The sequence below is a fragment of the Synchytrium microbalum genome (assembly GCF_006535985.1).
Source record: "Synchytrium microbalum strain JEL517 chromosome Unknown SmJEL517_scf0012, whole genome shotgun sequence".
NCBI lineage: Eukaryota > Fungi > Chytridiomycota > Chytridiomycetes > Synchytriales > Synchytriaceae > Synchytrium > Synchytrium microbalum.
Window position 1 is genome coordinate 193,757 of NW_022158361.1, and position 23,225 is coordinate 216,981.

Below are 23,225 nucleotides of genomic sequence, written 5' to 3' on the forward strand. Positions count from 1 at the left end.
CTCAATTCCAACCTCAACTGTAAATAATATATCTGTAAAATAGATTGTACATGTCACGAACGAAATCTTGACTCACTTGTCGGAAAGAGGTATTATGTATTTAAGAGAATGTGAGATAATATATATAGAGGGTATCCGAAACAGCTGTTAACCTGACAGCATAGATCTCATAGCACGGCTATAAGGTTGTTGATTTATACAGCCAGGGCCATAGTTGATCAAATTGTTTTGATCTTGGCTAACATCCCACATGGACAGACCAGCAAATGCTCCCTGCGCTTTGCTGTATGTGACAACTGATGAGAGGACATCTGGTGCAATGTAGCCTGAGCCAGCTGCATCTATAGAAGCAGGCACCACTACCAAAAAATAATACAGAATTAGAGGCAAATATCGATTTCTTTTTATAAGACTCAAGGAAAACTCACGTATGACAATGGTGGTATTCACAGTTTTCGCCCAGTTGGCCCATGTAGCATAGTTGTAACTCAGCTGAGTCGACGATCCAATCTGGAAGGCGTTCAACGCACAAGACCTAAACAAGCAAAAAACCGCAAAAAATGTTGATCTCGACACATTATTCTTATACGTAGCGTGACATTCGACTTACGGATTATTGTAGAATTGCACTTGCACCAAGTCGATATAAGTCGATGCAGTAATAGCACCAAGGACGGTTCCCATTCCGGGACCTAATTTGCAGCAGATTTAAAAACACAAGTTCGGCAACTATTACCCCTTTTTTCAGCAATTCCACTCACCATCGCTCAGATCAGGGTATGGGCATTGAGGTGCAGCAGAAATGTAATATTGCCGTGTCGAATCAGTTGTCATTAGCGTCCGAAGCTGAGCAACGAATGATGGCCACCCAGAAGGATTTCCACTCTAGGCACACAATAAGACTATTTAGGCTTGGGATCTCCTTGTGAACATGGGAGAAACCATCAAACAAACCTCGATATCCAAATCGATGCCGTCAAGCACAACCGAACCAAACGGTCGATACTGATTCCATGGCGCCGACGTTCCTCCCAAAAACATATTCCAAACTGCATATGCAAGCTGTACAGTCATGTCTGTAGGAGCAGGTGTAGCAGAGACAGCAGGCACGACCGTGGTCGTGGTAGCAGAAAACACCGTTGTCGACGGAACAGAAGTAGCAGACGCGGTATTCTTGGTCGTAGCAGAAGCAACAGGAGATGGACCAGCCGATGGCACGCTTGGTACAGCAAAATTGAAATTTCCAGTTGCACCACCAATGCTCAAAAACACTTTGCGGCCAAGAGATTGACATTTTTCGATAGCGGATGTAATGGATGAGCAGTTGTTTAACCCATTGATGCCGCTACCGGAGCATCCAGCACTAGTTTCGACTTGTGGAAGGTAGTATGTGCTTCCGTTCTGTTGAAATGAGAAAAGTCAGTTCAATGACTCTTTCTGCTCTAACAACTTTCGATGAAACACACCACTGTGACGCTCGTGAAGGGGAAGATATCCAGGAACGAGATTACAAGGTAGTCGAAAACCGTTGATTTGGACCCTTGCGTGACGTCACAGTAGTAATCGAGATTCTTTTGCCATTTCGTTGGCTGAGAAGGATTGACGCCTCCATAACTGTTTTGACCCCAATATCCACCAATAAGAGTGCCTGCTGCCAACCTCGAGTTAAATGACGCTGGCATAGTTGGAGTTGCAGATGGTCCAGGTGAGCATATCAGAGGCTGTTGAGGGTGTGAGAAGTGATAATGTTGACAAATGTGAGAAAGGGCAAGACATACCGACGCAGTTGGTGATGGAGATGGTCTTGGATTTCCATCACAGTTTCCGTACGCGGGCTGGCAACCAGCACCACACCACGTAGTTCCACTTCCACAATAGCCGTAAGCACTGCAACTAATACATTGAACAGGAAACTCAATACTGGGCAAGCCAATTTGAATGTGACGAGCAATGGCTCTTACCATGAATCCGTGCTCTGGACGTTGCAGATACCACCAGCAGTTGGACCACATTGGCCACTCACCAACTAAATTGGCAGTAGATGTTATCATCGATATTAGAGCGTGCGTGACCGTTCTTGCTGACTATTCCCAGACTTACTATCGGTAAATCGGTTCGCAGTGGAATTGGAGAAGGAACGGGGCTTGGTGCTATAGACGCAACAGGGCTTGGAGTCTAAGACAAAATCAAAGGTTCAGGATCCACAAGAAGGGGTTTAACAACCGTAGTTTCTCACCGGAAGACATGACTGGAACGTTATGGAACTCCACTGATATACAGAGCCAACAGAGAATCCGGTCAGAACGATTGCCTTGACACGTTGGCGTGAGGTGGAATCGGTAATAACCGATGCCAGGTTCACCGAAATCATCTGCCAGCTGGTAGTTGAAACAGTGACGGCTGATACAGCGTAGAACAAGGTATTGGCCTTGGTCGTACATGCTAAAATGTGGTGAAAGACTTTAGTCCAGTCCAAAAAATTCAGTACACGACAAAGGTGAAGAGCTTACTTGGATCGTATATGTCGAAACCAATTGAGAGTGGTGCCGATGGACCAGCAATGATTCTTACATATATTGTCAAATAGCTAAAGCGAGAAACGTCGTAGCAGGTACTGCCGGTACTTGCAAACCACCAAGCACCAGCCTGTGGGTTGAACTGAGTAGCTCCGTTCAGGTTGGTCAATGTGCTTGTTCCATCGTATCCGGTACTAGACGAAGGGATTGCAACTGCGTTGGAATTCCAGACGGTTTGTGTGCTACATGTCGATTGCTGGAGAGAAAGCAGAGTATGTTCAGTACATACTCAAAAGAGAATTCTTCAGAATACTAAACTTCATGACCGACTCTTACCGCCACCCAAGTTCCACTCGCGCACGTGAAGCCTGTGTATGCTACGTCACTAGTAGTACACCATCCTGCATATGGGCCTGAAGGTACACTACACGATGGTGATGAACATTGCCAACCACTGTTTGTCCAGGTCCAGCCCAACGAATTGACTTGGTTTAAAGCGTAACAAGTCCCACCGTATAGTGTACTTGGCGCACAACAAGTGCAAGCTGCTGTTGATACAAACTGTCCATTCGCGCACTTGGATCCCGCTACTTTGCTAGTATCTCCGTTGGCAGAACACCATCCAGTGTACGGGCCCGTTGATACTATACAGGATGGCGACGGACACTGCCAACCACTAACAGACCATATCCAACCCAGTGAGTTTGCTTGACCAACAGCGTAACATACTCCAAAATACGATATACTGGGCGAGATGCATGTCGATGTCGACACAAAGTTTCCGTTACTACATTTATAGCCAGGTAATTTGTTGGTGTCGCCGTCTGTGGTACACCAACCGTTAAACTGTCCTGAAGATACAATACACGACGGTGCCGAGCATTGCCAATTATTTCCATCCCAACGCCATCCAAGACTATTTGTTTGGTTGACAGAGTAGCATACTCCGAAATACGAAATGCTGGGAGCACAACAAGTGCAAACTGCTGTTGAAACGAATTCTCCGTTCGTGCACTTGGACCCTGCTACTTTGCTAGTATCTCCATTAGACGAGCACCATCCAGCATAAGGACCTGTAGATACTATACACGATGGTGAAGGACACTGCCAGCCACCAACAGACCATATCCAGCCCAGTGAGTTTGCTTGACCGACCGAATAGCATGTTCCAAAATACGATATACTGGGCGAGATGCATGTCGATGTCGACACAAAGTTTCCGTTACTACATTTATAGCCAGGTAATTTGTTGGTGTCGCCGTCTGTGGTACACCAACCGTTAAACTGTCCTGAAGATACAATACACGACGGTGCCGAGCACTGCCAATTACTTCCATCCCAACGCCATCCTAGACTGTTGGTCTGGTTTACAGAGTAGCACACTCCGAAATACGAAATGCTGGGCGCACAACAACCGGTGCAAGCCGTGGTGAAATTTCCGTTGGAGCAGATAGAGCCTGGGATTGCCGCAGTGTTTCCGCTCGAAGTGCACCAACCAGCATAAGGACCTGTAGATACAGGACATGATGGGAGTACGCATTGCCAGGTGCTGCTATTACCAGTCCACGTCCAACCGAGGGCGTTTTGCGACCCAACTGAATAGCATACTCCAAAGTACAGGATGCTGGGCGATGCACATGCTACTACCCTAGAGATGGGGGCAGTTGGCCACCATGATAAATATGACGAGTCACAGTTCTAAAAGATAAATAGTGAGCTTCTCAACCAATAAGCTTGTTGGACCATTTTCTGGGTAAGCTACCCCATATTTCGGCTGACAACCGGATGAGCAGAAACTAGTGAAAGGCTATCAATTTACAAGATCGTACTAAAATGCATGATAAGAGATTGAATACCTCGTCCCCGTCCCACATTGCCCATCCTAGAAATATTGGGGGTGTAAACTACAAACGTCACAGCAGCGATGATGGAGTCGGACTTACGCCACTGCAGCACTGAGAGCCTGTACAGCTAATGCCCACTTGACTTCCGCATCTAAGATTGATAAGTTTGGTCAGCAATGTTGAAGCTAGTGGAGCTTTTGCTACGCAAAGACTTACTCTTGTGCCGATGCAACAGCAAACACCAGAAAACTGATGAAAGCAAAGTCAACAAATCTGGCTACACCCATAGCGGATCCTCCTCCACTCCTCGCAAAGTTTTGTTTTTCTCGTCGTAGAGAACTTTGTCAGGCAGGACAAAACAAAAGATTCAATTCAAAGCCACCGTGCTAAACAACAAACGACATTACAAGACTTCCGAACGATCCCAATAATTTATATATTGCGAGATTAGAGACTAATACTATTTTGCTTTCTACACTTAAACCATTAGAGGATGACACTGCGTGTGATGTAAATATTGGGGCAATGCCATTAAAAACGATACAGCCCGTGTTTCTCGATTTTTTTCAATAGAAGCCCAGTTTCCATACATGACGTCCCTAGCATACTGCTCTTCCAGCTCCGTCAGGTTATGTGATCCAGCACCAGGTGTCTCTGCAAACTGTTTTACGGAAAAGCTACAAGGTTCGGATATAAGACTATTCCAGAAAGAGACTTCTCTAGTAGTATTGTAGGTGTCCAGTCGCTGGTTCATGGTGACATACGGCCTTCCAGACCAAGATCCAGCCCATTGCCCAAAACTAGAGCCGTATGTTGCCACTACAGCGTCACAAGACCCTAATGCTACATAATCTATAGCCGCAAACTCGTCACTACCTCCTGGATTACCTTCGCCATTGTTTGCGGTGAAGTTTACGGGCAGATAGCTGACATAATCCACTCCCAACCAGGATATCAGTTCGTCTCGAGACTGGACGTTATCTGTAGCTAGGTGGAAGCCCACCTCATCCATAGGCCTGCCTGATACCATGGCTAATTGCTTTGCTATTGTTGCGTATGAACGCATATAACCAATGTTTTTAAGCTTATGAGCTCTGACGTGGATTCCAACCATGTATGGACGGAAATGGGCAGCCTTGTATTCAGACAAGGCTTTATCCAGAGCGGACCTAAGTCCAAGAGTCTTTCGTAATACGTGATATGCAACACGGCCATCGGGGAATATAGTTTCAAACTTTTTGCGGTAGTGAGGATTGGCCTGCCAAAACGGAACAAAGTAATCCACACCGAGGATTACCCACGTTCGTACACCACCATGCTTTGAAAGAGAGGAAGTTAGGAAAGACGTTCTATAAACGACACGGAGACTCGTATTGACTCCATTTGCTTTACCTCGGGGTCATCATAGTATGCTGACAGGTCTTCTGTAATACAGTCCGTGAAGAGTTTCCGAGCTCGTTCCTTTAGCAAGACTGCTTCTCCGACTATCATAACCTGATCTTCCTCCTCGCCCAAGTCTCTATTCCATCGGTCCAAGTCCAGGTTGAAATTCCAAATGTTTCTCACATGATCAGGATATTCCTAAGACATCAGAAGGAAGGGAAACCAGTGGTTAGTTCACCACATAACGAGACAATGTCTCAGACGGAATATCTCTGTCAGGCAGGTTTGTTTGTTACCAATAAGACAGTTCGGTTTGTCAGGAGAGCTAGCACTATTCCATTGACGAGCTGCGGTAAACGATTTCCAAGTCCACCATAGATGGCCTTTGATATGATCCAAGGATGAGCTGTAACATTTCGCAGAGCTCGTTCGTGTCTGACCTGAAATGAAGAGAAACCAGTCAGAAAATCAATAGAAAATTTGTGCAATATGTGGAGACTTTGAAACGAGGATCGACACTTTCATACCCTGTACTCTTCAAAAGCAGTATCAACAGCAGCATCAGCACTAGATACGGTGTTGAGTGGAGCAAATTGTCGTGGTTTGCATGATTCTGACTGCAGACCCATAGTGCTGACAGTAGCAGTATACACAAGAGCCCATACAGCGGCAGCGATTATAGCCAGAGCAGTGATCACTACGGACGACAGCGGCACATTGTTGCGAGAGTTGGGATGCTTAAAGGTTTCTGTAGACATAAGTGGAGACAAGATCAATTTCAACGACCGAATCAACCATCCCAGCCGCATCTGACGACGATCCCAAGGCCACTGTTAATCGAGGAAAGAGACACCGGCTCTTCAAGTGCTTCCTTCTCCAAAACGGATGTTTTTGCGTGTTTTGTGTGGTTGATGAAAACCGCAAAAGCAAGCACCAACAATGTTCAGGCAAGTCTACGGTCTTATTCGCAATCTACTGTAATAGGATTTCGACAACGTTTTGGAGGAAAGAACTAGCTTCTCAACCTCTGCTGTTCTTCGGGGTTTCAAATCTAGCTCTGCACAGTTCCTAATAAGATCGATCGTAGATGCACAGCGCACTAGCATCAATAAACCTCAAGGAGTCATAGATTATGGGTTCAATTGTAGGAGGGTTACAACATATTAGTACAAGGATTACTTCTGTTGCAGAGGGTAAGGGTGCCTCTTATGGCTCTATCGGATTGGGATTTATTACGTTCTATATGTTGGCGAGATTAACGTATCCAATATTCCAGCATTGAATCATACGTCTCGTCATGGAATTTAGAGGGGTTTCAGGCCGTGTTGCTCGTGAAGACACCGTTGTTGCAAGTTTGCCCGTTTACGACAACAGCGCCTGTGCACCAACCTGCATACTATAAACGAGAATATGTTTTAATTAGCATCGAATATGGTATCAAAGCCCAAAAAACACGAAAAGTACGTACAGGTCCCGAAGGAACAGCACATGCGGGTGCTGGACAAACCCAACCAGCTTGGCTCCACATCCAGCCAAGAGTATTTTTGTCGCCAATGTTGTAACATTGTCCTAATGCGAGTACGACAGTTTAGTCTTGAAATGTCGAAAACTCCGAAATCTGAACTGGACGCAAACAGGAACATCTCAATACTTACCAAAGTATCTAATACTGGGAGATAGACAACCAAGATCAACAAAGTTACCATTCATACAGGTAAGTAATCCCTGGTTTTAAATATGGAGGATTCGTTAAAATTCAAAATTCGATGACACGACCCCGTATTCAAGTCCAACACGTACGAGTTTGCTACCGTCTCTGTCCATCGCACACCATCCGGCGTACTGGCCACTAGGTACTGGACATGAAGGAGCTGGGCATTGCCATCCGTCAAGAGTCCAAGTCCAACCCAATCTGTTGACGTTTCCAATGACAAAGCACTCTCCAAAGTACTTTACAGCAGGGTAAGGACATGTTTCGACTGAGACAAAGTTTCCGTTTGAGCAAATGGAGCCAGGGATCTTGTTGCCATCCCCATTGACGGTGCACCTGCGAGTTTCAAACAGACATGTCAGACACAGCAACCAAGAATTGAGGCAAAGGCAATTAGCGTACCATCCTGAATAAGGTCCCTGCGTCACGAAACACGATGGTAAATCACACTCCCATCCTCGAGTTGTCCACGTCCAGCCAAGTGCATTCATACTACCAAGGGGATAGCATCTCCCAAAGTATTTAGTAGAAGGATAAAGGCAGGTTTCGGCATCCACAAAGGTACTGGTAGTACAAGTAAGAGAAGATATGTCAGCAAACGATCCAAGATCAGGACGATTTTGTGGTTTTGTGATTTCTGATGTCGATTACTTCCAATACTCACCCGTTAGCGCAGACCTTTCCAGCTACTGCCAAGTCGTTCCCATTTTGGGCGCACCATCCTGAGTATGGCCCTTCATTGACGAAACAATGGGGCATGGGGCAACTCCAGCTGTTTGAAAAACAAGATGACAAACGTGAGTGGGATTCCAAACCACAGAGGGGAGCAGATGATGAGACGTACCCGTTACATGACCACACCCATCCGAGCTGGTTCATTTGTCCAGGGTAATATATCACATCAAAGTATCGAATGGGGGGACATGTAGGTGACGGTGAAGCAGCAGCAGATGTGGTGGTAGCGGATGGAAGAGGGCTGGAGCTTGGGCTATTGGTGATAGTAAAATGAGAAATCATTACAATATATCTTGAAAGATCGGCATTGTAACAACAAGTCAAAAAAACACCGGAATTTCACGGAATGTACTTACGCTGCAGTTTGTTGCAAATTCAATCGTCGGACCAGCTTCAGCTCAGGTGCCTCATCAATCAAGAGAGGAGCCGATGAAAGCTAATAGAAAGACAAAAGTGTTAAGCTTTATCAGACGGAGTTGAAAGTACGCCTCCATTGTTACATACAGTGCTGGTGGCACATTCAACTTGATGAAGAGGTAGAGGTTCACCAAGCACGTTCAAAGAGTATTTCAAGGCATCAAGTTCGCCAAAGTCGCTTTTATGGCAGCTGCAATCAACCTTCCAGTGGTTGTTTGGGTAAATCAGTTTTCTCGAGCAATGAACCTAAAGGCGTAATTGGTGGCTTAATATCGTATGTACACACATCGACATTAAACACATTCTAGAAGAGGCTTACAGTAGCTTTCTTATCCATTGAATTGCAGTAAGATTCACAAGTTTCTTCGATGGATGCACAAGATAGAGGTCCACACAATCCATCCCTGCAGTACTGGGCAGACTGAGGAGATTGGAAGCATGTTTCTGCAATTACACTACCAGAGTAGCAAGCTAATATTGCAAACAAGAACTTGATGCCTTTGTGAGATGACATCTATCGATGATGTGGTGGTTTTGGTGAGAATTTAACGGTGGCACCTTTTCAATCAAGAACCAGAGGCTGGACCAGCCATTAACGATAACCTACCCTGATGAAAGACGATGCAGCGTGTCTTCTCCTTAATATTCTCTTGTTCACCTAGCAGCTTTGCGAAGCAGTAGAGTTTGTAAGAAAGCTGGTTTCGCTCAAAAACGAAAACGGGTGGCAATAATGGCTTTGAGGTTTGCAAACTGAACACCCAAGCCACTGAAGGGCCTAACTACAAACCTGTTCTCTACATCTTGCCTCGCAACCATTGCATCTCCTCCTGATAAACGAGTAAAGAACGTCGAGATGGAAGGTTAATAAAGTGCATTGAAAGACATCTGCAATACTGCAATTTAAAACACCTGCAATACTGCAGTTTAAAACACGAGGGTCTAGGGCTCCAAAGCCAACGGTGGGCAGTTAAGGGCTTTTGATGTTTTATTGTCGTCGCATGGCCGTTGTTTTAAATAATGAATGACTCTGTTGTACTAGATCTAGGCCACAGTTGACCCATTCTCCAACAGCAAATCGACTGCCTTCACTTTTAGGTGAATGCGTGACCAAACTCTTCAGATCGTGCCGTTGTAATTCCTGTTGTGTCCTCGTCGCTTGACGATAGGTCGCTGCAAGACAACCCAACTTCTCGAGTTCAAAGACCCCTGATCTTGTTCATTATGTAAAGATGTCATTTGGACTGAAATGATAGTCTATTACCAAACTATCCATGTGGTATCCCTATGTCGTATCTTATTCCTCGGCAAACTCATCCATTATGGCAACTCAGATTGCAGGAAAACCTCAGTCCAAACTGGACCTCTATCACAGTGACATGTTAATACAACTTGCAGCTTCCATACAATTTTGATTCAATGTCGTAATCTTGAGATATATGAGAAATATGAACTCTGAAATTCAAAACGACTTCAAGATGGGGATCCAGGACTGTGTCAAGTAATCTGAGAATTCCAAACTCCAGGCATATGATAGACCAACTTTGATAATTTCACCGTTCCAACAGGCTCAAAATTCGATCATTGCTTGGAAACAGGTTGATTCTCGGTTTGATAAATCAAGAATGCAGAATCTTGATATAAAACCAACTAGAATCGATGAATCAGATGTTTTTTTACGTACCTCAAGCTTTCTCAAAGGTCGTATATGGGCGTGTACCCATGTCCATGTTCACTCCGCTAGCTTGCTGATAATGATTCAATTCACCACAAACGAAGGTGCTCTACGACAGTTCTGTTCTGGCACTTAATTGCCATGTAAATACCACGCATTCAAGCGTAATTTGGATACTGCTTTCGTTGAATTCACTCTGAAACTTGGAGACATACAGCTAAACTCAAGAAAAAGTAGTGTCAAAATGGGGGAAGAACTAGCTATTGCTGTAAACGAGCGGCTGGTATGGTTTCTTGCTGTTTCATTTCTCGTGATGCTCTCTCTCTTCTTTGCTTCAGCCCCTCCTGCACCGATACTACCGTGTGTAAGCTTGTTTCGTTTTCGCAGAAACGAACTGACTAGATATATCTGTTATGTAGTGGCCACCATCATCCTACTCCTGATAGAGACTGGTTTGGATCTGAATTAGAAGATGTCGCCCCTCCAAACATTGAAGAAACTGTGACAATCAGCCATTCATCGCAAGGACGCAATTTGCTTGAAATGTCCGCCAGACAATTAATTGAAGAGGCTGATACTACACATCGTAAGTATAAACACAGATCCATTTCTCTTCTTACTAATTCCAGTTACTCTCAGTTTATGTGCTAAACTATCGGACCACTTGCCGATGGTGCTCGCTGTGACTCGTTGAAAGTCATCTCTTTTATCGAATCTATTGAATTTGAATTCACCATTTTCTTTCTCCAATCTTTGTCTCTCAAGTGGCTACTTGTCAATGGACGAACTCTGTAGAATACATAGACTACAGGCAGGTCACCATAACCTCCATGCCCGGAAACCCATTCGAAATGGTCTTCAAGGCCGGAACAGACGACGTTGTCTCCTACTCAATCATCTCCACGAACCAATGGGAGGGTCGCGAAGTCCGATCTGTAATCGACCGACTTGCACTAGTTGCCAAGAACCGCGGTACGAATGTCACCATGCTCGATATCGGAGCCAATATTGGGTTCTTTTCCCTCTCTGCTGCTGCATCAAAACCAAGCGTCCCTCCTTAAATCAATAGGTAAAACCCCCGACATTCCAGCCTCTCGTTAGAGTCATTCTGTACGGGCTAGGTGAATGGGGGTGTAGATGGTAGTAGATCTGTGCTTCTGGCATACTTTCTGATTGAAAACTCTAGAAACGGGATTGTTACCTGTGGAATATTTCAATGCGTCTGATATTCCTGAAGGGGTTTCATTGATGGCAACTACATTAATTATGGAATTTGATCAAATTGGCCTGTGGTGTCAGAATTGAGGAATGTCGGGGTCGTCAAGCTAGATACGGAAGGATTTGAAGCACATGTGATGAAAGGGGCTTAACACTTTTTCAACGATGTGAAACCGCCAATTTCGATGAGCGAGACATCCACTTAAAGTCTATTCGAGCTGGCTCGTAAGTGCTACTTGCCTTCAATCCAACGATGTTGACCCATCTGAAATTTACACCTCTTTGCTTCAGGAAACCGAGAGATTTATTGCACTTGCTTGATGAATTGGATTATGAAAACCACGACAGGTTCTGGGTGTGTATTTGAATTTCTTGTGAAACTTATTGCATCCAAAGTCGTGAAAATCTAGCACTGACCGTCGTCACCTCACGTTGGACCAATCATTTCCAAAACTCCTATGAATTTGACATTTGATGGCTTCAACCATTATCAAGCCATGCTTGGTAAAGGCAACATTGGTGAGATCTACGTGATTCATAGAACATGGATTGAAGAAACCTCGACACCGTAGAATCTGTTCACACAAAACCTCTCGCGCTATATAATTGTGCCTCCTGGATCGTAACCACATTAATGATCGTCACACTTGTAAATAAACTAATCATATATACTTGATTCAACGACACAAGGAGAGTGGCAGCGGTATGTCGTAGGGCCGTTGTCGGTGGGACCAAACCAATGCCACTTAGACAGTTTAACTATGTCGGTCCGCATCACTTTCTATGCGACGAGAGGGAGACTGCATAGGAGTCTGAGCACCGCAGTAATGTGTAAAAAAAACAGCAGCAGTCTAATATTTGGAGCCATAATTTCGTTGGACGCAATACAGCAAAACATGGCGTCAGGACCAGTCACTCACAGAGAAAGAGGATTATGGATTGCTCTAGTGACTGTAATTCTCATTCTATTCTGGTGCTCCATCCCTCCACCATTTAGCGGGTAATGCGACAGAAGTTGTTTTTGTGTTTTGTATTTATTTGTTAGCTACACGACATATATGCTAATAATTCATCGTCAAATCTTTAAAGAGAACTTCTTGAAAAATGGGCTCCTCGCACGGCAGACGATGCTCAAGTTCTCTCTGAGACTGTATTGCAAGGAACATCACCCTCGTTACATTGTAACAATGCGCAAACGGCACAAACCCCAATTCAGGCAGTCGAGACTCAGTCTATTCATCGTTCGCATCGAAATTTGCTCAATATGACGGCCAAACAGTTGGTTGATGATGCTGATACCACTCAATGTAACATTCTTGTTTTTTTTGGAAGTGGGGTTTCCACAATCTCATTGAATCGTTTTGATTTTAGTGGCCTCATGTCAATGGATCAACTCAGTGGAACTACAAGACTATACCAAGGCAACAATCGTGGCTATGCCTGGAAACCACTTTGATATCTATGTGAGAAAAGGTTCTGATGACATCGTATCTGCTGCAATCACGTCGCGCGGCCACTGGGAACTTCCAGAAGTACTCAATATGATAGCAAAACTACGTGATGTGCAAACTCGCTGGGCCCCCTTACAAAAAAAGCCCACTTTTCTGGATATCGGAGCGAATGTTGGATTCTTCTCTTTCTCGGCGGCAGCATCCGGATTCAATGTCGTGGCGGTGGAAATGATGGCATCCAACCAACTTTCGCTATACAAGTCAATCTGTAGAAACCCAACCTTCCCGCCATTGATGAGAGTGATTCCTTATGGTCTTGGTGAAGCGAAAGACAACAATACTGGACGTTCAGAATGTCTTGCATACTCTCTTGAAACGAATTCAAGGAATGGAATTGTGAAATGTGGGAATAATGTGAATGCTGCAGACATTCCAAAAGGGTTTTCGCTCATGGGAACTACAGTTATTGTGCAATTCGATGAACTCGTGCCGGTCGTGCCTGAATTAAGTCAAGTTGGAGTCGTCAAGCTTGATACAGAAGGATTTGAAGCGCATGTCGTCAGGGGAGCTTATAACTTTTTCAAGGATGTGCGTCCGCCATTTTTGATGACGGAGACATCTAATTTTATGGCCATCAGAGCTGGATCGTAAGTGAATCGTTTTGTTGTTAACTCAGGTTTAAACAATTCAAGTCCAATTCACCTCAATTCGAGTATACTCGACTTGGCGCTTTAGCTGACTATTGTTCCCACACTTTAGGCAACCAAGAGAATTATTAGACTTGCTGGACGAATTGGACTATGAAGTTCGAAACAGAAATTGGGGTGAGATTGCGGCTCGAGACTAGCCTTAGTATGCCAAAACTAACAACAACGTGGCAAGTAGATGGTCCAGTCGTATCCAAGACTCCGCAAAGCGCGACAGCTCTACCAGGGTTTACGGGACAAAACTGGGATGGCTTTGAAGAGTACTTGTTCAATATTGGACCAGGAGGGATAGGTCAAATCTTTTGCATCCATAGATCATGGACGAAGAAGCCATGACAAAAGCACGCGTTGCTACACTGTCTCAATGTCATCACGTAGTTTTATTATTCCGAGTGATTGCCATAATTTAATAACTCAAGATTACTGATTACTGAAAATACCAAATAATCATTCTGATCAGTTTCTGCGATTCTGTGCTAATTAGCACTTCCCAACGTTCACGTGCGAGCTTGACTGGATCAAGTCGCAGAACAGAGTCTGTACGGTTTAGCATTCATAGCGATGCTTGAGTTTGGAGGGAGGAAGCGCATCTTGGTAAGCTCTACGTTGCGCCAGTATTGTGTTTTCTTTTTGTCGCAAGAAGTTCAACTGACAAACATTTACGGAAACACACCAGGCTCCTATGGTCAGAGTTGGCCATTCCATTGCATTCAGACTCTTAGGCAAATCTCTGCTTTGTCATCCTGTCAAACATCTTGCAATCCAATCAAAAACCTGAAATCACAACACCACTAAAGCTCAATCATCACAGCACTAGAATACGGAGCCGACATTGTCTTTTCACCTGAAATCATTGATCTCAAGCTAATTAAATGTGAACGAATTGTGGACCCGGTGACTGGAATTATCACGTTTGAAGACACGAAAAAGAAGGAGATTGCTTTACGCATTCATCCTAGTGAGCGAGATCGGTTGGTGGTGCAGCTAGGGTCAGCGTCACCGGATACTGCTGTGAAGGCTGCTAGAATGCTGTAGGAAATCTCTTGTAAACTATCTGTGAAGCTGGTATTTAGATTGATATCTGCTTTTTTTGCCGTTAGGGCTGACGATGTCTCAGGCATCGACCTCAATTGTGGCTGCCCGAAGGCCTTTTCTTTGAAAGGTGGCATGGGAGCAGCTCTCTTGTCGGATCCTGATCGACTGGTCTCGATACTTACTGCATTGGTGGAGACTGTGCGTCCTCTGCCCGTGACGTGTAAGATACGAGTGTTTGACGATGTGGAAGCTACCATTAATCTAGTCAAGAGATTGGAAACGACGGGGATAACGGCTTTGCATGTACATTGTCGGTTAGTGAGAATGGATTCCCAACCATTTGGTAATGTCGCATTCACACGTCGACTAAATAGAACTAAGAAGGAACCATCAAGTCACCCTGGCCGATGGAGTATCTTCCCAGCTATCGTGAATGCTGTTTCCATACCTGTTATTGCTAATGGCGATGTGCTTTCACAAGAGCATGCTGAGCGAGTCATGGACACAACAGGTACAAAGCCTGTCCAAGATTCAAACGCTTCGTTCCACCTAATTTTTTTCGTATTCACTAGGAGTTGCATCAGTCATGATGGCTCGTGCACCACATCGCAACTTGTCAGTGTTTCAACGAGATGGGACTCTACTACCTGCTCTAGTTGTGGCAGTGGAATACTTGAGAAGGACTTTACGATATGATTTTGGTGCACATAATGTCTCGTATATCAAGGTTTGTGCTAGTCGTTCGAGTTTCTTGAAGCTCGTTAGTACTAGATAATGATTCCCTTTTTGTTCTTAGTATACACTCTTGAATGGAGACATGTTTAACAGCAAGCATCCTCTATTCAATTCAATCTTTCATGCTAAAACCTTACGTGAAATATGGTAGAGCTGATTGCGTCCAGGTCGAAAACGATTCTTGAACTGACATCTTTTCCTTGATCTAGTCAAGCCTTTCAAATTGAGGACGAGTTTGATGCCATGGCCAAAAGCGCGTAAAAGAACGCGGGCCCTTCATATCATGTAAATCTGTAAACAACTGAATTGTATCTACCTCCACTTTCCAAAAACATTGTCATCCTCATTCCACCACAAACATGCGTCTACTTCGAGCTTCTCGAGACCAGCACCTACACAGCTTTAGCTTGAATAGTGCTGAATGGGGGCCTCCTCTGACACCTGAAACATACATCAAGAGAGAAACCAGCTTGCTAGAATGTCGCTTCAGCGTCCAAAATGAAGTTGCTTGGATTTTGGTGCACGATGATGCAGCTGATGATACTTCGTAAGTTGCAAAACTTAATGAATTTTCATGAATTTCTGTTTATGCAATTTTTTTTGATTCCGCCACCTGACAATTCGCTTTCAAACAGGGATTTGTTAAGCTCGTGTGAATCGTTCGTGTGTCAAGTTCTCGTGACATCTGGAGACGGACAAGTCAAAAAATCATTTGCATATGGAATTGCTAGTGTATTTACGCAACCTGCATACCGAAAGAAGGGCTATGGATCGACGATGATGAAGCTTCTGTAAGTTTTTCGTTGCAAAGATATATGGAAACTGATCAGCGCTTTTTTGCCGTTTAGATTGGAAGAAGTGAAGAAAGATCCAGATGCTGTTGGAACGTATCTATACTCTGATATTGGACCTACATTCTATGCCAAGATCGGGTGGAAGGATTATCCAAAACCGACGACCTATATACATATTGAGGATGGTTGCGAGTTGAGGAATGCATCTGGTCTACTCAACATCACGTTATCGAATGTGGAGGAAGTGCTAGCCAGGGATAGGGAGCTACTAGAACAAACCGCATCTCAATCCACAACACCAACATTCATAATCCTACCAACAAAGGATGAAATAGAATGGCTACATCTACGCTCGGAATTCTATGCAAAAGCGCTTCGAGATATTACATTAGGGCCGATTCTTGGTAAACGGATTCCAGATTCTGATGCTTTTATAACGTGGTTTGCCAGTTGGAAGGACAATTTGCTGTATGTGACTCGATTCCGATATGGTACGGTTAGTGAAGCAGAGTTGTTGTTATCTTCTGTAGTAGATGAGGCTTTGAGGAGTAAATTGGGTAAGATCGAGATATGGGATTTGGGTGTTGAGACACTTGATGTCGGTGCAGGTGTGAGATGGGAACGTTCTTTACGAACAGGGTCATTACCTGGGTTGGCATACTGGGGCCCCTCAGCTGAAAAGGGTGTCGAATGGATTTGTAATGAAAAGTACTCTTGGGTCTAAGATCCACGAAACAAAATAATTCGATGCAACTTCCTATTATTATATTTTATACTTGAAGAATTTATACATGTGCAAAAAGTCTAGAACATCGTTCCCTATCAGCAATAAAGCGGCTTAACCTTTCTAACAGCTCTTTTCTCCTCATAATACTCTTGAGCAGTCTTCGTATACGGTTTCTGTTGATTTCTCAATCGAAGACGAATCCATTCCAACGGATCGTTTTTCCGAGTCTGGAATCCACTACTTCGTTCCTGGAATGTGAAATCTAGACATGTTACGAGTGGATGTGGCGTAGATCCATATCGACCTCTTCCTTTGACGTATTTACGCATGTGGGTTTGTGAGAGGTGTTCGTTTGTTTGAGATAGCATGCAATGAGCTGTATGAATTAATATTGGTGTTTGGCGTTAGAGATGTGAGTGACAGCGACTTGACAACAAAACAAAATTAGCTACACACATCACGTACCAACATAAGTTGAAGGTAATTTCCATCCATCATCACCTAATTGCACTGCAGCCTCAACTAGCTTCTCTTCAAACCTCCGAGCAGCAGGTTTCTGAAACCAACGGAGTTGAAGTAATGCTTGATCAAGCGTTAATCCCTTGATAGCATCTGCAAAAGGTACTAGTCTTGTTGTATCAACGTGTAGTAGGAGTGATTTGATCCTTACAATCTACGAGGCAGCACGTATCAGCCGTTTTCGAAAAAGAAATAGATGACCCTATTGACAAGACTTTTTTTGGCTGATGTTTACCTTATCACCACCATCATGACGCAAGCGAGCCATGAATGCCTCCATTTGAGATTCGGCATCTGGGTTGTTTTCAGGCAGGAAATCACGATTCAAGTACTTTGAGCGAGTGATGGATGTTGTGTGTAGTGAGGATGATAGTGTATGATGTGTTGATGCGTTTATGGCTGGTCGGAAGCAGGATGTACGTGCTATAGCTTGCATGCATTGCGATGATGGTTTGGGAAACATTTTTATGGTACTGGCGTTACTAGACACGGAAAGTCGTATCAGTGCTTCACTCTGTCGCTTTTTTTGCTTGAATCAAAACACAACTACAAGAATATGAGTAGCAAGCAACCACCAACACGGTCATCACGTACCAAATGCTGGGCAGCTCGAGATGCCTACTTTGCGTGTCTAGATTCTCACTCTCTCTGGCTGCGGGGACTAGCTCCTAAAACACATGCAGAGGTGGTGGAAGTCGATCCAACTGCTCCTAAAATAACGCCAATGACCGACAAGTCACTCTCTAGACAAGAATTAAAGAATCTATATGCTTGTGGAAGTGAGGGCAAAGTGTTTGAAAAAGAATGTTTGGCTAGTTGGGTATGTGCATCAAAGTTCGAGAGTCAGCTATGATGAAGAACCAACATCGCAATACTAACACACTCGTTACATATTAGGTAATGCATTTCAGTCTATTACGAGTCAAGGATTTACAGACTCAAGCTCTGAAAAAAAAGCTTGACGAACGTGAAAAGGACAGGGAATCCAACGATTCTGGGTTTTGGGAAAAAGCCGCATCGCCAACTGCTAAACAATGACATATTTAATTTTAAAATAATTGCACTAGACTGTATCTTTCCTCCTTCTTGTATAAAACAATTCATAAACATTGACCTTCACGTCTAATACGAGGTCTAGTTTTCGTCCGAGTAGCTTTGAAGCCAATGTCTGGTGCTTCCACTCGTACGAATCCCTTTGCAGGGAGTCCTGACACTATTAAATTTGCATTATAGTGATGGAAGGCGTTACTTTTTAACTCGAATTTGGCTGGTTCACCATCTACAAGAAATGTAGTGTTTCTGCGTAGATTCGATACGAATCCAGGGCCGACCATTACTATTGTAGAATCATGACCACGGAAGAAGATATCGTATAAGAGGGCCTGACACTTTACGTAGTGACCGATTGGGTAGTTGTACTCTAAGGATGCCCGTACGTAGCGATTGTGCAGGTCGTCGTCAGCAAACGTTAAGAATGGTGGGGTCTCTAGAGCCTGAAGACATACAAAAGGTCTTGGTTTGGGGGCGGTCTACGTGAGGACCATAGCATCTACCAAAACAATGAAACATGTAAGTGTCTGTCCAAAATGTGAAGTGCGATTTGGCACGTTCAACATACTTTATATAATATGACGACAGAGAGTGATATTCCAATCAAAAATCTTGCAAGCTTATTTATGAGACACAAACCAATAAGCTTCAGAAGTTGAGTGTGCGATGAGTGCTAGATGCTAAACTCACGTTAAAAGATCAAAGAAAATCTCGAGCGAATCAGCATGGACTTCCAGCTTGCAACCAAGGCGGGCCAACTCCTTGAGTTTGAACTCGTCTCCTAGAATGTTTGTTGAAGAGGCAGTGTGGTAGATAGGTTGCTTTTGGAGGTAAGTAGACGGAATCAAGGACGGAATGTTACGTGCTAAACCGGCAGTTTACAAGGTTTACACGTTCTAGATCAATTTATAACTTTGTCCATTACTCTTGACGAAACCTGCGAACTGCTGTATGCTATGTTTTTTGCCACCATCGGACCGTATGTTGGGGGCCATACTCCTGACCTCGCTTGGCTCTATTCTAGTATTGGGTTTCCAGACCGGACTGGTACTGTGCGAGAGGGCCAAAGGTACGAACATTTGCATGTTTGCAAGTTTTCCCAAACATGTGTTTACATCACCACGGAACAGCAAGGATACTGAACGAATCTGCACTTCCAACTCTAGGATCTAGAGGCTACATTGTTTTTCTACTCCTTTCCTTGGTGTGTGAGTACTTCTGAGGGAAATCAAAAGTGTCCACCACGAAGCGTACAAACTGACCGAACGTTTTACTCACTCTATTCGGAATTTTTTTCTTAGAATCTTTTACTCGTCGGATCACGCAAGGCATTGTTTCAAGTGATGATAGAGCGCAGGCGGATATCCCTGCGTCCACTGATCCTATTGACTTGCTGTACCATCCTCACATGGACCAGCTGGATGGCTCTGGGAAGGACAACAAACAGAATCGACCATGATCCTCCATTAACACGGCTCCCCTCATCAGAATCCGACTCAGATTTGCTACTTGATTCAGTCCAATTGCACTGCTAACGTTGCGATTTGATTAGAACCGCTGGTTCTCCAAACGCCACTGGTGTCTCCGTACGATACGCTGCGGCAGCAGCAAGAGTTACACAACACCAGCAGTATCAACAAAACACTCTTACTAGGTATCTCTACCACCGCGGATAGATTTTCAAAATGCCAAGTCATACGCTTAACTTATCTAAGGCAACGGCTAGCTACAATAGACTACGTCTTTGTAATTGGACCGCCGCGGTCAAACGGACCCGATGGTTTTGCTCACGTATCTCTAGAAACCGAAATGTATTCCGACATCCTGATACTGGATGATGATGAAAACATGAGTGAGGGCAAAACTTATGAATCGTTTAGCAGGGTTGGTAGAGACGTGCCGAAAGGCATTTATGTGTATGTACACAAAGGGGATGACAATGTTTGGATTATGATACAGCACCTGGAGCAGGACTTGACAGTTGAAGGGGCTGACAAACGAGAGGGAACTTAACTAGGCCTTCAAGTAGGGAATTTGGGGTACATGGCAGACTGGGCTACTTTTTGTCGTATGACCTTGTAAAATGGATTTCAATAGATCCGTATCTGCGACAACATAAGGCTGGTCATGAAGATATACAACTGGTTGTATGGTTGAACGAGCATAATATGGCCAAGACTTTTGGAATATAAGTCTGGTTGTGTTTTATGAGGCGCTATGGAATAGGAAACTTGTTGATATGGTCGGACCCATGGAAAGTGAGAAAACAATGGCCATTCACAACTTAAGAGGCGATCACTTCTTCATTTCAGTAGAATATTTATAAGACCCAGAATGCCAAAAAGGTGCCGGATGCCTGAAGGATTGGCACGGGAAGATTGCGAGCCGTACCTACCATAGCACATTTGTAGAAGCTTCATAATACCATAGCCACATAATAGCATAACTTTAACCTTTTTACTGTAAACATTTATTGCTACCAAATCGCCACATTATATTTGATACAAGTGTGGCTCCCGAGGCCAACCTGCGTGTTTTTCTTCAAACACGGCTGTCAACATTGCTACAAATTTGCTGGGGTTCAAAGTAAATCTCCTCGACGTGTGGCTATCCTTTTTTAGTACATCTGATTTCATCGAACTCGTATCATTGCGATCTCCAGTAGCTGCGACAGCATCATGGGACCCATAGACTCGAGCTCCAAGGGAGGATTTTTAGGGTTGACCTATACAGAAAACATACGACACATCGTAAACATCCCGTAAATCCCACGCCGATCGCTAGCCTAACATACATGCCAGCCCCATATCTGGTAGTCGAAGTCCTCTAGTAGCCGTCTAATCAAATCCGCCTGCGCAATCATGTCATCCAACTCTAAATGAATCTCTAGGTCCAGTTGATCTGTGGCCCAGAGCACCTCTGGAGTTTTTTCAATCCAATCTTGTAGCACTGGCCATTCATTGCCTGAAGAAACACAAATGAATGTGAGAAGCATGCAGGTTGGTCTGAGACAGCGTGAAATCGAGACCTTCAATATCTACACCAAAAGAAATACATTTTAGCAAATCGAACTCTAAAGACCTGGCGATAATATCACAACCCACCCATTTTTATCAAGTCAATCTTTTTGTGTCCGAAACTGGTCATCAAATCTTTCACAGTGGAGACGTTCCATCCCTCCTTACTTTTGGGGAGCGTGCGATTAGCAACACCAACATTCCAAAACATGACCTTCTTGGATCTCTGATAAGTTTCGACCTTCATGGTAGCTACGTTATGCTAAGTTCAGTTCGGGTCGTAAAGGTAGACTAGAGAAATTGCTTTTTTGGACATACGATCAAATGCATGCACTTGGCAGCCATATGTCTCAGCAACCTCATCGTCAAAAGAGAAGTCGTCGTTGATTCCGAAAGAGTACACGACACATTTGTTCCTCCTGTCTGCGAATGTATCGCTGCATACGGGCCAAGCGCCCTCTGGTTGTTTTGGCTTGGGAAAAAAGAGTTAAACGATAGCAGTTCAGAAGGTGAGTTCAATCTAAATTGACGGCCTTACATCGCCTTGAGTAGTTCCATTATAAATCCAACCGCCGACCATTGCTGGGTCCTTGCATGTAACTGTACGCCGTAAAACATACGACAGCACTCTTTCCCAAGATATGCGTTCCGGGTTAGAACACTACACGGAGGAGATAATTTCAAGCCGACGATTACCTGAAAAAGGCCTCTTCTCGTGTTTCGTCGTGCACTGGCACTAAGGATTTCCTAATCCCTAATAATTACAGCATGTTATGAGAAATGTTCATCAAAATGGTCCAACAATCTTGTAAGAAGGAGATCGACACGTTCAAGGATGAAACAAACATTTGATTACGAACTGATATTTTCCTCTCCATACCAGCTATCGGGGACTCGGTGGCTATCAGCGTTGTCCAGCAAAACCAAGAAAACAACAGTATGAAGATCGTGTATCCCACTATTCGGAACTGGGAGAGCCTATGACCGCCCATGACTTTTCTCGACTGCCCGGCCATCCTTTTCTGGACTGCCGTCCAACGTATCAACTTTGGAGATAACTTATTGCTTGTTAGTTTTACAAAAGAACTGTATGCAAAGATGCGCTTTTGCCCAGGCTTTTGCCACCTCCAGAATGAACATTTCTCCTTGATCTCGACTAGATCTAGTCTAATATTGGTTTTGGAGAATATCATGCTAGTACGGTGTGAGAGAGACCAAAGGTACCACCAACAGTCGCAAGTCTTTGAGTCTAGCAAATTGGTTTTACATCACCAACGGGACAGGTATTTACAGATTTGCATTACCATTGTAGACTCCAGAAGATAAATGTTTATCTACTCCTTCTTTTTGTGAATGAGTTCTACTCTCTACGAAATCAAAAATGTGGACCGGAACGAACAAACGTTGAATGTTTCCATTTAGATTCTGCCACCTATTACTCTTCGGGTCACGTAAAACATCGGCTTCTATAATGCCAGAGAGCAGGCGGATGTTCCTGCGTCCGCTGATCCTGTTGCCTCAGTGCTGTATCACCTGTGTCAGGCAGGGTCGCTCTAGGAAGGCCAACAACATATATCAACGATGATCCTCCATCTTTATGGTCACACTCAGGATCTGTCTCAGGTTTGCAGCTCGTCTTACTTGGGATCGCACTGCCCCCGGCTAACTGGTGCGATTTATACAACCGTTGGTTC

At 44.2% G+C, this 23,225-nt stretch overlaps 6 protein-coding genes across 6 annotated transcripts; 3 read left to right on the plus strand and 3 right to left on the minus strand.

Annotated features, from left to right (window-relative positions):
• Positions 1 to 147: 147 nt before the first annotated feature.
• Positions 148 to 9,120, minus strand: SmJEL517_g02709 (chitinase; the record flags this gene model as incomplete). The annotated part of the gene is made up of 27 exons (XM_031168637.1): positions 148 to 359; positions 429 to 535; positions 611 to 692; positions 762 to 885; positions 955 to 1,401; positions 1,467 to 1,721; positions 1,779 to 1,893; positions 1,962 to 2,026; positions 2,101 to 2,175; positions 2,237 to 2,442; positions 2,511 to 2,772; positions 2,853 to 4,214; positions 4,389 to 4,398; positions 4,460 to 4,511; positions 4,859 to 5,678; positions 5,753 to 5,941; positions 6,040 to 6,183; positions 6,271 to 6,573; positions 7,212 to 7,312; positions 7,399 to 7,468; positions 7,544 to 7,790; positions 7,857 to 8,018; positions 8,119 to 8,226; positions 8,299 to 8,442; positions 8,546 to 8,625; positions 8,694 to 8,852; positions 8,926 to 9,120. The coding sequence occupies 27 exons, from the start codon at positions 9,118 to 9,120 to the stop codon at positions 148 to 150; spliced, it is 6,096 nt and encodes a 2,031-aa protein (XP_031025351.1).
• A 1,402-nt stretch (positions 9,121 to 10,522) lies between these two features.
• Positions 10,523 to 11,339, plus strand: SmJEL517_g02710 (uncharacterized protein; the record flags this gene model as incomplete). The annotated part of the gene is made up of 3 exons (XM_031168638.1): positions 10,523 to 10,638; positions 10,698 to 10,864; positions 11,044 to 11,339. The coding sequence occupies 3 exons, from the start codon at positions 10,523 to 10,525 to the stop codon at positions 11,337 to 11,339; spliced, it is 579 nt and encodes a 192-aa protein (XP_031025413.1).
• A 1,053-nt stretch (positions 11,340 to 12,392) lies between these two features.
• SmJEL517_g02711 (uncharacterized protein) lies at positions 12,393 to 15,685 on the plus strand (the record flags this gene model as incomplete). Its single annotated transcript, XM_031168639.1, has 11 exons — positions 12,393 to 12,496; positions 12,586 to 12,803; positions 12,868 to 13,594; positions 13,707 to 13,771; positions 13,833 to 13,946; positions 14,472 to 14,685; positions 14,755 to 15,003; positions 15,064 to 15,200; positions 15,262 to 15,416; positions 15,486 to 15,571; positions 15,634 to 15,685. 11 exons carry the CDS (start codon positions 12,393 to 12,395, stop codon positions 15,683 to 15,685), a joined length of 2,121 nt encoding a protein of 706 aa, XP_031025412.1.
• A 1,355-nt stretch (positions 15,686 to 17,040) lies between these two features.
• Positions 17,041 to 17,927, minus strand: SmJEL517_g02712 (uncharacterized protein; the record flags this gene model as incomplete). Its single annotated transcript, XM_031168640.1, has 3 exons — positions 17,041 to 17,321; positions 17,411 to 17,618; positions 17,700 to 17,927. The coding sequence occupies 3 exons, from the start codon at positions 17,925 to 17,927 to the stop codon at positions 17,041 to 17,043; spliced, it is 717 nt and encodes a 238-aa protein (XP_031025415.1).
• A 93-nt stretch (positions 17,928 to 18,020) lies between these two features.
• SmJEL517_g02713 (uncharacterized protein) lies at positions 18,021 to 18,502 on the plus strand (the record flags this gene model as incomplete). The annotated part of the gene is made up of 2 exons (XM_031168641.1): positions 18,021 to 18,284; positions 18,362 to 18,502. The coding sequence occupies 2 exons, from the start codon at positions 18,021 to 18,023 to the stop codon at positions 18,500 to 18,502; spliced, it is 405 nt and encodes a 134-aa protein (XP_031025414.1).
• Positions 18,503 to 18,564: 62 nt separating this feature from the next.
• SmJEL517_g02714 (uncharacterized protein) lies at positions 18,565 to 22,111 on the minus strand (the record flags this gene model as incomplete). Its single annotated transcript, XM_031168642.1, has 7 exons — positions 18,565 to 18,957; positions 21,156 to 21,239; positions 21,309 to 21,478; positions 21,543 to 21,551; positions 21,619 to 21,783; positions 21,850 to 22,003; positions 22,070 to 22,111. The coding sequence occupies 7 exons, from the start codon at positions 22,109 to 22,111 to the stop codon at positions 18,565 to 18,567; spliced, it is 1,017 nt and encodes a 338-aa protein (XP_031025417.1).
• Between the last annotated feature and the right edge of the window lie 1,114 nt (positions 22,112 to 23,225).